The sequence below is a fragment of the Pristis pectinata genome, chromosome 1 (assembly GCF_009764475.1).
Source record: "Pristis pectinata isolate sPriPec2 chromosome 1, sPriPec2.1.pri, whole genome shotgun sequence".
Lineage (NCBI taxonomy): Eukaryota > Metazoa > Chordata > Chondrichthyes > Rhinopristiformes > Pristidae > Pristis > Pristis pectinata.
The window spans coordinates 41,216,924-41,232,273 of record NC_067405.1 but is presented as its reverse complement, the minus strand read 5'-3'; the positions used below and the strand labels follow the sequence as shown (position 1 = coordinate 41,232,273).

At 39.0% G+C, this 15,350-nt stretch overlaps 1 protein-coding gene across 1 annotated transcript in view; it reads left to right on the top strand.

Moving 5' to 3' along the window:
• Positions 1 to 15,350, top strand: part of galnt13 (UDP-N-acetyl-alpha-D-galactosamine:polypeptide N-acetylgalactosaminyltransferase 13) — a 271,947-nt gene that overhangs the window by 174,094 nt on the left and 82,503 nt on the right. Inside the window, exon 5 of the mRNA XM_052011859.1 lies at positions 9,993 to 10,200. Within this exon, the coding sequence (XP_051867819.1) occupies positions 9,993 to 10,200 (208 nt within the window). The remainder of the gene's footprint in view (positions 1 to 9,992; positions 10,201 to 15,350) is intronic.

Below are 15,350 nucleotides of genomic sequence, written 5' to 3'. Positions count from 1 at the left end.
ATTTCATCAGCAGGTGATTTGAGTTGGGCAATGTTAGGTAGGAAGTAGCTAGACTTAGTGTTGGTGGCGGTTAGATATTCCAAAGCTTATTTCAGGGGCTAATGTGACACCAAGATTGCACATAATCTATTTCACTTTCAGACAATTACCAGGGAAAAGGACCAATTCATCATTTAGTGAATGGAGTTTGTGATGGAAACCCATACCAATAGCTTTAGTTTTCTTTAAAATAATTTAGTATAAATATCTATTCATCTTGCATTGAATTTCAGCTGAATAATAAGATAGCTTTGGAATAGGAAGGTGTGACCAACAATATCAAATGGTGTTGAGAAGGAAAAGGAGTTCCAATCATGTAGGCTGCCATCAGCAAAGTTTAGAGGTGCAGTCATCCAGGCAAGTGGAAGATGTTCTATAACACTCCTTTTTGGTCTTAGGGGCATCAGGAAGTGAGTCAGTCACTGCGGGACACCCAGCTTCTGACCTGATTTTATGTATTTGTGTGTATGCTCCAGTTGAGTGTCTAATCAATGGTGATCCCTAGGATGTTGGTGGTGGGGTAGTTGGTGATGGTAATGCCATCGAATGTCAAGGATAGGTAGTTGTACTAACTTTAGTTTTAGATGGTCTGTGCCTGGCACTTTTGTGGTGCAGTGTTACCTGCCATTTATCAGTACATGCCTTAATGTTGCTCTGGCATTGCTGTATGCAGGCATGGGCTGCTTCTTTGGCTGAGTGCACATTGTCCACATCCCATCTCTAACCCTATGATGGAAAGAAAGACATTGACAAAGTGGTTGTGCCTAGAACACTGCTCTGAGGAACCCCTCCAGTGAAGTTCTGGGGCTAGGATGATGGACCTCTATCACCCACAAACACCTTTCTTTCAAAAAGAAAGGACTTCAAATATTAGATTGTTTTCTCCTTGATGTCTGTTGACCAGAGTTACTAAGGCTACAAATGGTGCCTGTTAAGGGCAGTTACTCTTGTCTAAACACTGGAATTCAGTTCTTTGGTCCTTGTTTGACCATTTCATACTGCACCCAAGAAACTACCCTATTGCTGGTTCTGGAGTTACAGATAGGCCAGATTGTTTAAAACCTAAAGAACATCAATAAACCAGATGAATCAATACTTGAGGTTTTCTTTAATTCTGATCACTAATCTGAATTTGAATTGCACAGTTTCTCTGGTGGGATTTGAACTAGGGTTGCTTGGTTGTTAGTCCAAGCCTCTGGGTTACTAGCCCAGTTACCTAATCTCTGCACCACTACCATACCTGTTGAATGTATGTTAGACTTGTAATTAGAGAATTACATACAAGACTTTGAGCAAACTAAAGATGTGAAGGATTTTCTGCTATATCTGGACACTGGACACTGTTGGTTAAACAACCAGACCACTTAAAGCGCATGTGAAGTCAGAAATTGTTGAAGAATAACCTGAAAAAGAGTTTGAAATCCAAACATAAGTGCTGGCTTGGGTAGAAACCATTGCAAGAAGCATCTAAATGTGTACTAAAGATGAGGCCAGTCTTAAGTTTGAATCTTTGTTTCTTAGCATAAAAAGAAAATAAACTTCTTTATTGAGGGATTGTTGCAGGAAGAAAGATGTGACCTGTGGCCCTTACTTGACCTAACTTGAAAAAGATTGCGAAGGAATTTTCCCAAGCATGATTGGCACCACTGGGATATCGTCTTCAGCATTGATTGAACTTTGGACTTCCTGTGCCATGAATTCCTTGCAATGTATATATCTCTGTTCTAATCGCTCTCCTTCTCCTGGGGACCTTTCCTGGACAGCATTAGACCAACTACATCAGCCAGTGAACCAAAGATCTCTCCGCCCTCTTGCAGACTTGATGAATGTTATTTTGTTTGGATCCATGGTGCTGAACTTCTAAATCACTTATTTTGGAAGATCCCAATTTTAAACTGATGGAGATTTAAAATAAAGCTGCAACATGATAAATTACTCTCTCTTTGACAAGCTCCTAATCTGTCGTTTCTCTAGCAACTGGAGCTCACCTTGATTGCTCAGATTAGGGTTACCTCTAAATGACATTAGTGTCAGCCCATTCCGTGTGAATAAGCACAATTTGGGTACTGTCCCAATTCTCATCAAGATTTCAACCAAGTGGAAAATCTAGGCTTTTTAGAGTTTATTTTTATAATATGTTAAAAGTTAATTCTTTCTCCCCCGTGGTACTATTAACATATAAGTATCATTTTATTTGGATGAAAATAGATACTTACCTACCTGAGGATAAACTACAATCTGAATTAGACATGCCAATTAATCTATGTTTACTCCTCAAACTAGGATCAAATCAAAGTTTTCTGCGCTTGAGATTGCATAAGTTCTTCACACCATCTGGTTTTGCACCACGTGCTTCTGCAGGTGCAAACATATTTAAAGACATGTATTTCTATTTTCTCTTCACGAAGAAAGCATATCTGAAAATGCTTCCAGACATTAATGAAATCATGATCAAGATCAACTCAGATAGTACTGCAATGCTGGGCAATAAAACAGTGAGTTCTGCATCTGTAATGTTACATTAATGACTGTTGTTCTGGACTTCTGTTCAAGTTGACATATAGATGCAATATAGATAGCTTCACTTTTTAAGTCCCATGTATTTTTTTCCAATAGGGAAGGAAATATATACTTGCCAGTACTGACATATGCCGAGGGCAAATACTAAAGTGAAGGCAGTTCTTCATTTTATATTAGGATATCATGGCTGTTATCTGTACCTTTATTCTTTTATAATCCCAAGTGTCACCCAGAGGTACAATTTTTAAAGTTATGGGTGTGCGACTAATGAAAGCTATTATTCTAGCAGTAGTTTTCTTCCTTGGGGGAGGCCATTTCTCTCTGAATACCAACAGTAGGGTAAAATAATCCAGAGACAATAAAACTAGACAAATCTTTTCAAACAAGTCTCAACATTAACTATGTTATGTATCCTATTCCTTCACATGAACTGCAATGAAACTCTGATACACCGGATCATTTTGTAAATTTTTAGATTCAATTGCTTTATCTTCGAAGGAACTTGACAGAAACATGCCACACAAGTTTCCATGAATTTGTTTGTACCCAAAACCAAAAAATATATTCAAATGTTTAATATTGTTTGAAAAGTGAGTAAATAAAGTCTAGGTTTATGCTGTGGTTAAGAATAGACTATTGTAGAAATAATATTATAGTACTTCTGTTGACGTGAATTTCATGATATTCATAACTTTTCATAAGTGTACCTTTTGCAAATGAAGGTCAAGCTAAAGAACACAAGAATAGAAAGTAGAGTTGCTAATGTATGCAAAGATACATCATCAGTTTCTTTGACATTCTATTTTAATAGAACATTATACAGTTTAACCATAATGTGGAGGTAGGTGATGATATGGATTGGACTTTAGCCCTTTCCTCCGAGGCTTGCTTGAAATTCAGTCCAACCTGTTTCGATTCTATATGGACTGCTTTTGGAAAGTCTAATTACAGTACTTGGAGGATGTGAGCCTGTAGCACAAAATTGCCCATGATTTGCTGCTGCCGATAGTATTATTTTGAGAAACCTCTATAAACTTCCATATATCCAAAACACTCTTGCTGATATCCTATCCTCTATTACATTTAATGCATCCATCAGCCTTACAATGAAACATTATGAAAGGGTTTTGCAAGTAATGATGTTTCTACATATACAAGACCAGATATAACATTGTCATTAATTAATCTAATGGGAAATTCAGGAAGAAATGTTTCACCTGGAGGGTGGTTGCGATGTGTACTCACTGACATAGGGAGCAGTTCAAATGAATAACATGGATGTATTTAGCACATGGCAGAAAGCAATTGCAAGTATATTGATGGATTAGATAGGAAAGTATGGCAAGAAAGTTATTTGGAGCTGTTGGGTTAAATATCATTTTTGTTGATGCTATGTGCATGCTGTAATTTATTTGCTTCCAGCTCCTTTCATTCCTCCAATGTAAAAGTTTCTTTCTGTATTTAAATATGTTTATGGCATTGTCCATTCCCAACTCTAACCTCCTTCAGCAGGCAGGTACTTCTCTATTTCTCTAATTCAGGCAGTTTATACAATTTCCCACTCTGAATTCAATAATGTATTCTATTATCTTGCTCCCTGTAACTCCCTTCCTAAACTTTTATAGCTTGTTTCCCACCTTTAAAATCCTCCTTAAATCACAATACTTTAAACAAGGCATTGGTGAAAATCCTTCAGTTCATAAGATGAACTTTGATAATCCTGGAAAATAGGAGCAAGGATTAATGTGCACATTTTGCTTCAATACAGTCAACACATCAACACATCAACTTCTTGCTGTGTGGTCATTTGCATGTTTGCTGTGCAAAGGTACAGTTGTTCATTAGCTTCATGTCTCAGGAGAGGTTCAATGTTGTGAGTAGCTAAGGTCACTTGAAGTCAGCCTGGAAAGATGAATTGTGTCTGAAACAGGGCCTGGCAAACTTTATAGAATTAATGTCGACCTAGGAAATTCTAGAGAATTGCAAAACATGACAATGAGTCAGCTGCAGAAGTTTCCAGAGGAGGCTTTGGTTGAGGAGATGGAATAGACAAGATGGGGATCAGGATGCCCTCCAGAAAATCAGTCCACTTTGAAGGCATTGAGAGAAGATTGCCAGGAGACAGGCCCTCAGGTCTTACATACATTGGCATGTAACGTTCAGTGACCTCATATGATCAAAGTCAATGAATGCATCTTCAAATGCTCTTTCCCATTAACTACATCCCTCATGACACCTCATGAAACCATACCTCATGACTCGCCTATTAGAAATCTATTAGTTGGGGTTTCCCTTTTCCCCTGATGTGTTATTGAAGCTGCTGTTACCCAGACAAGTGAGGAGAATACCTTTACATTCCAGACTTGTGCCCTTGTGCCTTACAGATGACAGAAATAACTTGGAGTATCAGGACATGAGTAACTCACCACAGTATTCCTTGCTTCTGCCCTGTTTTTGTAGCCATGATACTGATGTTGAACATTTCACTGGAACATAACCTACTAACACTGCCATGGACACATGCATCTGCAACGAGTAGATTAGTGAGGAGGAGGTCAAATTGATTAACTCCTTGTGTTGGTTCACTCGCTATGTGGCCAGCTCGGTCAGTGGTGGTTGGCATTGCATATTGAAATCATTCCCCCCTTGGAACACATTCTATGATCTTATTACTCTCAATGCTTCTTCCAAGTGTTATTCAAAACAAAAAGCTGATTCATCAGCTGAGGAAGATGGTAGATGGTAGTCAGGAGGAAATTTTGCCCATGTTTGACCTGAGGCCATGAGACTTCATGGGGTCTCGTGTCAATTCTGAAGACTCCCAGTGTATCCATTCTCCATATATATCACTACACAGTTACCTCTGGTTGATCTGTCCATTGGTGGTACAGAATATACCCAGGGATTTTGATAGAGGAGTCAGGCACATGATCTGTACTGTGTGATTCAGTGAATACGGCCACATCAGGAATGCTCCTAAGTCTAGATTTCAGACCCTAAATGTTTGTGAGGAAGACTTTTCAGTGCCAGCTGGGCGAGGAATAATGTTGTATATGAAATAGGTGCATAGGTCAATGCCAGTTTTATATTTTTTTCTGTTTCAATGCAGCAGTTAAAATTGACTTACTCAACTGTTTCAGAGGGAAGTTTAGGGGTTTGCTGCAGATCAGGAACCAGACTCTATAAGGACATTAGTTAAATCTTTATTGCAATCCAGTAGCATTGTGAAGACTTTTTTTTCCAAAACTTCTAGGTTATTAATTGATCTGTTAGAACAGGTCAGTGCCCACCTTTGTTCTTAATCTGCTTAGGTGATTTGTGCTTTGGCATGGGGAGCATGATGTCCAAACACATCAAAGGTTTTCACAAATATTAAAGAGACTGCAAAAGACCTCCCAAGGCATTTTATATATACATTAAAAACAAGAGGGTAACTAGGGTCACTCAAGGATAAAGGAGGAAATTTATGCCTGGAGCCAGAGGAAGTGGGTGAGGTACTAAATGAGTACTTTGCATCAGTATCCACCAAGGAGAAGGACATGGGAGATGATGAGATCAGTGTGGGGCATGCTAATATTTGAGGGAATATTGATATCAAGAAGGAAGAGGTGTATTGGTATTGGTTTATTATTGTCACTTGTACCAGTGAAAAACTTGTCTTGCATACTGATTGTACAGATCAATTAATTACAGTGCAGTTACATTGAATTAGTGCAGAGTGCACTGAGGACAAGTAAAAACAATAACAGGACAGAGTAAAGTGTCACAGCTACAGAGGAAATGCAGTGCAGGTAGACAATAAGGTGCAAGGTCACAACGTAGATTGTGAGGTCAGAGTCCATCTCATCGTATAAGGGAACAGTTCAATAGTCTTATCACAGTGCGATAGAAGCTGTCCTTGAGCCTGGTGGTATGTGCCCTCAGGCTCCTGCCTGATGGGAGAGGAGAGAAGAGAGAATGACCCGGGTGGATGGGGTCTTTGATTATGCTGGCTGCTTCACCAAGGCAGCGAGAGGTAGAGACAGAATCCATGGAGGGGAGGCTGGTTTCTGTGACGCGCTGGGCTGTGTCCACAACTCTCTGCAGTTTCTTGTGGTCTTCGGCAGAGCAGTTGCCATACCAAGCCGTAATGCATTCTATGGTGCATCGATAAAAGTTGGTGAGTGTCTTTTGTCTATTGAAGAACATTAAGGTGGATGAGTTCCGGGGGCCTAATGGGATCTATCCCAGGTTATTGAGAGAGGCAAGAGGAGATTGTTGGGGCTTTGACAGAGATCTTTGTATCCTCTTTAGCTACAGGTGAGGTCCCAGAGGGCTGGAGAGTAGGTAATGTTGTTTCATTGTTTAAGAAGGGTAACAGGGGTAATCCTGCAAATTATTCACTGGTGAGCCTTGCATCAGTGGTGGGAATGCTATGGAAGAGAATTCTTAGCTGTAGGATTTTCTCGCATTTGGAAAAGCATGGGCTTATTAGGGATAGTCAGCATGGCTTTGTGTGGGGCAGGTCATGTCTCATGAACTTGATTGAGTTTTTTGAGGAGGTGATGAGCATCATCAGTGGATGTTGTCCACATGAATTTTAGTAAGGCATTTGACAAGGTCCCTCATGGTAGTCTGATCCAGAAGACTAAGGCACATGGGATCCATTGTGATTTGGTAGATTGGATTCAAAATTGGCTTGGCCATAGAAGACAGAGGGTATTGGTGGAGGGGTGCTTCTCCGACTGAAGGTCCGTGACCAGTGGTATTCCGTAGGGATCAGCGCCGGGACCTTTTGTTTTTCACATATATGAATTATTTGGCCAAAGATCCAGATGGGCTGATTAGTAAGTTTGCAGATGGCACAAAAATTGATATAGTTGTGGATAATGAAGAAGGTTGTTGAAGGATACAGCAGGATATAGATCAGCTGGAGATATGGGCAGAGAAATGGCAGAGGGAGTTTAATCCAGACAAGTGTGAGGTGTTTTGGGAGGTCAAATGTAAGAGGAAAGCATGCATTAAATGGCAGCACCTTTAGGAGCATGCCAGTCAATGTATACTTTCCTCTTACATGTTTGTATACAGAGGGATCTTGAGGTGTAAGTTCCGTAGCTCCCTGAAAGTGGCAACACCAGTAGGTAGAGTGGTAAAGAAGGCACATAGCTTATTTGCCTTCATTGGTTGGGGCACAGTATATAAAGGTTGGGAAATTATGTTGTAGCTGTATAAATCTTTGGTTAGGCCACATTTGGAGTACTATGTGCTGTTCTGATCGCCTCAGTACAGGAAGAATGTGGAGGCGGTGGAGAAGAGGTTCACCAGGATGTTGCCTCAATTAGAGGATATTAGCTATAAGGAGGGGTTGGACAAACTTAAATTGTTTTCTCCAGAGCATCGGAGGGTGAGGGAAGATCTGATTAGGTTTATAAAATTATGAGAGGCATAGATAGGGGTCAAATTTTTCCCCAGGGTGGAGAAGATATAAAGGATATTAATTTAAGGTGAGAGGAGGAAAGTTTAAAGGAGATGTATGAAGCAAGTTTTTTTTTACTCAGAGAGAGTGGTATGTGCCTGGAATGCACTGCTGGGGGGTGTGGTGGAGGCAGATACGATAGTGACATTTAGGAGGCATTTATACATACACATGAACCCGCAAGAAATGGAAGCAAATGGAATTGATTTAATTTGGCATCAGGGTCGACACAGACATCGTGGGCTGAAGGGCCTGCTCCTGTGCTGCACTGTTCAATGTTCTAAAAGAATTGAGGACATAGACAAGCTAGTGGGTCAGAGAGATAGTTAATGCACTATCATGTGGAATAATATTTTTAAAGAAAAACAATTACATATTGAGTGATATCATTGAATGCTTGAATTTGGGGTTTTCACAGCAATTTTACCAAAACTTTGATGGCTAGGAGGCGTAACATCATGAGCAGCAATGATGATATATCTGTAACAGTGCATCAGCAATTGAAGGGCCAAGTCCCATGACTCAATTGTTTGAAGCCATCATAATGAGCAGCTGAAGTTTCGATTCAATAAATTGAGGCGTAGAATACAAAAGTATGATAAACTTTAAGGCAGCAATGATTACACTTAGGAACACTTTCTGTGTCTTATGGGTTCTAAAGTGAGGACTGAAAATTAGGAGATTTAAGGTACTGGGAGTTTTGCAGAGTGTGGCCATGAAAAGGTTTCATTTTGAAGAATTATAAAGGGTGTGGATAGGAAGAGTCAGTGATGAAAAATCCTTAATATATGGATTGGGTGAGAGAGGATACCAGAGCAGCATTTTAGACAGAAGTTTGTTGGAGCTTGTAATATTTGAACAAAGCAATCAATTGAAGTGGAGAATATTACATTCTTTAAATGTTTTTCCAATCTTCTTTGGCAGTAAAGAAACATGTTGGTGTGGGGTGGAGTGGGGAAGTCAGAGTTGTGAAAAAGGCCCAGAATTCATATTTTGAGCAAAATGGCACTATTGGCATTTTCTGTGCTTCAAACTTGTATAGTACTAACTCAAAAACAGAAAATGTGATTGAGTATACTATTTGCTTGTTACTAATGTAATGCATTGCCATGCTTTATTTAAGTAAAGAAGTTGTTTTTTTAAAAAAGTCAAAAAGTAGAATGAAAACCTTAGATCTAACGGTTTGGTATTGACAACAAATCATTTCTGATCCTGTAAGAAAACATTTAACTATGGCCTTATATTTCCTTTCTAATTACAATGATCATGATATATTTTTCCTCATATTATATTGATGTCTGTTGTTCCTCAGTTTATAGGCTGTTATAGATCTAATTTGGCATTATGTATATTTACCCTTGTTGTATCTCATCTTCTCTCCTGTTTTTCTCAATGGTTTTGATGTCCTGCATTATTGGCCTTAAACTTTGCCCTCTTTTGTCAATTTACAAAGGAAACTGAAGTGGATTCTTAGCAAATATTTGGAATGCAAGGTGTAATGATGGGTCTTTTCAACTATTGCAACCTTCCACAAAGTGCCACTGTGTCTATTGTTGCTTTGCACAGATAAAGCAAAGAAATCGGCACGGTAGCATGGCGGTTAGCACGATGCTATTACAGCACCAGCGATCGGGTTTCGATTCCTGTCGCTGTTTGTAAGGAGTTTGTATGTTCTCCCGTGTCTGCGTGGGTTTCCTCCGGGTGCTTCGGTTTCCTCCCACATTCTAAAGACGTACGGGTAGGTTAATATGGGTTTGAAATGGGCGACGCGGACTCGTTGGGCCGGAAGGGCCCGTTACCACGCTGTAAATAAAATTTTTTTAAAAATCACTTAATCAACTGATGCCATGATATGTTGCAGCTCCCACTTTCAAAAGAGACTTTTTTTAAGTAAAGGGTTTCACAAAATAAGAAATTATCATTTTTTTCAGGTTTTTTTTATTGTTGAGTAAATTAGTTTTGAATCACATCTCTGCAGATTTTTTGAAGAAACCTTTGGAGAATTACGTTAAGAATTTGCAAGTTCCAGTTAAGATAATTAGGATGGAGCAACGATCAGGATTGATTCGTGCCAGGCTTCGGGGTGCAGCTGCTTCAAAGGGCCAGGTCATTACTTTTCTAGATGCACACTGTGAATGCACTGTTGGTTGGCTTGAGCCCCTGCTAGCAAGAATAAAAGAAAACCGGTATGTTGTATTGATGTCTCTATCAGAAATGAATAATACATATGCCATGTGTGTGATGTAAAAAAAATCTTCTTAAATGTTATTTAATTTCAAAACATTTCTGGATCTGATCTTATGTTATTGCCTCACAAGTCAGAAAAATAAATTTTATTTCTACAAAGTCATAAAAGTGTCAGGTGTGCTTGCAATTATAGAATGACAGGTCCTGATATAGGCTGTTGAAGCATCATATTTAAGCTAAGAATGTTACTTTTTTCAGCCTCAGTCATTTTCCTAAGGTTACTAACATTTGAAACGTACCATCTGAAGCCTCATCCAATCCCTTCATTTAATGGAACTCTATCTTAGTTCCAGCCATAAGCCTCAGTCATTGCACAATATCTGAAGAATCTTGTCGATTCAAACCATGTTGAAATTATCCGGTTTGAGCAGGCTGCATAAAGGAAAATATTTATATCTACTTTAGGGTAGCTGATTGTAATTGAAAATTCCAGAGAAGCTGATGATGATATCCTTGACATTGATATGTGTGTGTACAGTAGGAGAAAACTGAAAAATGTAAGTTTTATGTATGATTGAAATGCTTGAAATAGTGGCACATATTTGACAGAACATATTTGAAAAGCAAGCATTTATAAATGGTATTGCAAATAAACCTTTAACTTTTGAATATTAACATTACTCTTCATATTGTTATTGTGTGATTAATTTGCCCTCAGCTTGAAATAGTTAATATTTTAATCGAGTAAAACTAAATTATTATTTTGAATTTTCAATTTTGAAATGCAAGGCTCTCTGGATAAAAAGTGCAATTAAGATGTTTTTGTGCCTTATTACTGTGGAGAACAATTAAGTTTTCATTGAGCGTTATTTGGACAATGAATAAATGTTTGGCAGCTAATAATGGAGAAAACTTATTTTAGTAATGGGAAAATGTCAATAAAACACTGATCTAGTTTTCAAGAGCTGTTGTACTTATAGATTAGAAAATGTTTGGTACAGAGATTGATTCAAAGCTGGCCATAATTTGTACTGATTTCAAGCTTGGGTTAAAAAAGATTTAATGTCATGTTTTCGTTGAATTTTAGGAATTTTTTCTCTTTTGTTTTTCGCATGACTTAAAATGCCTCAGTCTTTGTTTAGGGTGTAGTAGAGCACAGAATCCCATCAAAGAATTGATTGCTGTGAATTTGGTTTCACTGACACAACCTATTTCTAGTTTGCATATAGGTTGGGCTGCCTTTTCACTACTTTCCCAGGGCGACAATGGCTAACATGAGGGGACATAATTTTAAGGTGATTGGAGGAAGGTAGAAGGGGGATGTCAGGGGTAAGTTTTTTACACGGAGAATGGTGGGTGCGTGGTACGCATTGCCGGCAGAGTTTGTGGGGGCAGATACATTAGGGACATTTAAGAGACTCTTGGATAGACACATGAATGATAGAAAAATAGGGGGTTATGTGGGAGGGAAGGGTTAGGTAGATCTTAGAGCAGGATAAAATGTCAGCACAACATTGTGGGCCGAAGGGCTTGTACTGTGCTGTAGTGTTTTATGTTCTTTCACTAAGGAACTGAAATTTCTTTGGGATGTTCCCAGTAGTTATTTTAACTTGGAATAACTTGGAATTCTAGAAAAGTAGTTATTTTTCAATTTTCTGTGTTTTTTTTATAGACCAGAAGTTGCAATTGTTGAAGGTGGAATTCAGCAGACATTAGCCAATTCCTCAGAAAAAAACTTTAGGACCAATTTTATTATGAGAGATCTGGCATAGAGTTCCCATCATCTGTCTGTTGAAAGTGATTGGAGTCTCAAACCATTAAAAAGAAAGCTCACCCAGCATAATATAGTTACAAAATTCTGCTTTTGAACACTTTTTTTTGTTTCTTGTGATTTTGTTTCTTCGTTATCTTTGGACACGTTAATTTCTTAACTGATAAATTAAAGCTCTATTAACAGTACCAGTAAGAAGTCTGTATAATCATTAAGGGAGAGATTCTACTGTGGGTATATTTGGTGATCTAGGTGCAAATTATGCCATCAATTTCTGCTCAAACACATTTATTGCTGAAGACAAATTCTGCTTTATATCAATATGATTGGACAGTGGTTTAAATTTTTTTAGATGGTGAACTTAATTAGTACAGCTGAAAAGGCAGTGACAGTCCACCAATTATAACCCAATTTTAAATTATGTTCATAAAAAAGAGCTTTTAAAGCATTAAAAGACCAAAATGAAACAAGTTGTAGAACCTCATTGACCAACAAATGAATGGGATTAGTAAAATAAACATAAAATGATGGAAATACTCAGCAGGTCAACCCGCATCTGTGGGAAGAGAAACAGAGTTAATGATTCAGGTTGAAGGCCCTTCATCAGAATTAGTTCTGACCCCATTTCTGATGAAGGGTCTTCAACTGGTAATGTTAACTCTGTTTCTCTTCCCACAGATGGAGCCTGACCTGCTGAGTATTTCCAGCATTTTATGTTTCTGTTTTTGATTTCCAGCATCTGCAGCACACTTTTAATTTCCACTTTCCTTTTGGAATTGGTGGAAATCTGACTTGTAGTTCTTTCACTGTGGGAGCAGGGCTAGTTTTCTTGTCGGTCCAGCTTCCAGCAGGATGTTTTATAAATGACACAAAAGAAACTTGATATATGTTAGACATAAATTGAACTTAAGATTCTGTGGTATTTTGTGCCAGTTATGTCTCTTTGGGCAAATTATGCTGGCAAAACTAGTGCAGCCATGCAGAAACTGCAAGCCGTTGTTCATTTGACAAAGCTGGAGTCTGAAAAAGAGCTTGCTGCTTTCAGCTTTGCCAGGTTCATGTTTTGTTCTCTCTTCTTTCAGTAATAGGGGAATTGAGCATTTAAAAAAGTTGCACTTAATTGCACAATTGGAAATATTAATTTTGAGATGAACTGTTTTACTTGATCTATTAAGCAGGAATAGAATTCCAGTATCTTTGAATAGTCCCCGAAAAATCCTTTGCTTTTACAACCTCTAGTGATAAACATTAAAATTCTCATGGTGTTCCAACCTCTTCACTGGTTGTATCCTTCTCCAATCCTCTGAACCTTTGGCCTCTACAGTGTTTTAATTCTAGCCTCTTGTGCATTCCGATTTCATTCACTGTGCTGTTGCTAAGTGTGTATCCCATCGTCTCGTAACCACAGTATTCATTGCTGAGTTGCAATATTAAGAATTTTTTTTAGTACAAGGTACAGCAAGGGGACAGGAGCAGGAGCCCTAAGAGAGAAGCAACAACCCTTGGGAGAGGGGCTAATAGCTTGGGAAGTGCATCCTGGCCTGATCTAAGTTTGCCTATTATTCTCTCTTTACATGCTGTTGTTGGTGACTGAGCTGGACCGAAATGAACCAGAAGAAGATCAAAATATGCAGATGCTGGAAATCTGAAATAAAAACTGAAAATCCTGGAAATATTCAGCAAGTCAGGTAGCATCTGTGGAAAGAGAAACATCTTCCTGGACCTGAAACATTAACTGTTTCTCTTTCTGCAGATGTTGCCTGATCTGCTCAGTGTTTCCAGCATTCTCTAAGATGAACTGGAGTCAGTTTCAGCGCAAAGTAAACGATGCGAGTCGACACCAGTTCAGATCTGGATCCAGGCAGAACTGTAGACCCAGGGACAAAGCAACTTCCACCCTTCCCAGTGCTGGGGTAATTACCACAGAGTCAGCATGATCTTCAGCTGGTGATTGGAGAAGGAGCTCTGATTCATACCAAGCCCTGCTTTCAAACAAAAGAATCAAGTCTGGGTCTCTGACCTGGACTCCATTTGTTCTCACCCTTGTGGAGGTAGGAGGGGTGGGGATGGTGTGCCAGGGGCTCCCGCCTGCTCTCCTTCACTCACGCCTGGGTCTCCTTGTCCTCTCTTGCTTGTTTCTTTCTCCCTTCGTTCTGTCTGTCACCATCTGTCAAGCTCACTCTGGCTTGTTCTTGCTGTCACTCTCACTCTCTACAACATCGCCTTCTCCTTTCTCCAGTGTTAAGTCTTTCAACTCTTGGATCATTGTAGTTGTGCAGAATGACTACTATGATAGTAAACTGAGAAAATATGATTGCACTTGAGAGACCCAGGACATGAAAAGACCAGCATGTTTCTGGAACTCTTTACGTGAAAAGATGTACTTGATTTTTATGTGTATTAGTTGCCACTGCGACTGGCTACACCCTAATTACTCACAGTGTTGCTGACACTTTGTGAAGATCCTAAAGCTATTTGCCAAAGGCAGGTAGTCAACAAGATGAAGATGAAGTGATCCAGCAGCTGGCAAGCACAAGCTAGGGAGTATCTGTACCAGTGACATGGAGATCAGTAGCGGCCCTTGTGCGCTGAGTAACTGAGTACTGTGCACCAGTATGAACTAGATGATAAGATGTAGCAGTGTCTGACTTTGATGTCCAAAGGAACATTGCATTGTGGTATATTATAGAAATACTCAAATCCATTCCCATGCTTTGGTCACTTGTGCAGGTTAATATTGCTCTTCCATGTATCTGTCACAGTACTGCCACCCTCTTTTGTTTAGAAAAAATTTCAGTTAATGGAGGTGAAAAAACATATCCAGTCCACAAAACCTCATCATTATCCCTCTGTTGTTTGAAACAGCTGAATTGCTTCTGGAGCCATGTGCCTAATCTTCAGCAATGTAGTATCTACCCCATTAAAGCTTAGAGAACCAAATGCAACTTGTAAGGAATCACAAATATCTCTTGAAAGATGCAATGCAGAAAGCTTTGATCTTCCAGTTTAGGTCTCTGGAGTGTATCTGCAAAGACCTAGATGTGCATATGGATATTTGATGTGCATTTGGAAAACAACAGCTGGAGATAATCAGAAACAGACTATGCAGCCCCTAATAACTCATTGTCTGATTCACAAACATGAACAAAGTGTCATAGACATGCACATTGCCACCAATGATAAAGTTTTCTGCCTTAATCTTTTTAGTTTAAATTATAGTTATTGGCATATTGTTACACCTTTGGATTGTGTGTGGAGGCAGTCAGACTGCTTCTTGATACTAGTATAAGCATACAGTTTTTTCTTGCAAGCTGTAGAAGATTTTCACAGGATGGAAACAATGCCTTTAAAAAGCTTAGTGAGAGACCTGCACTGGCT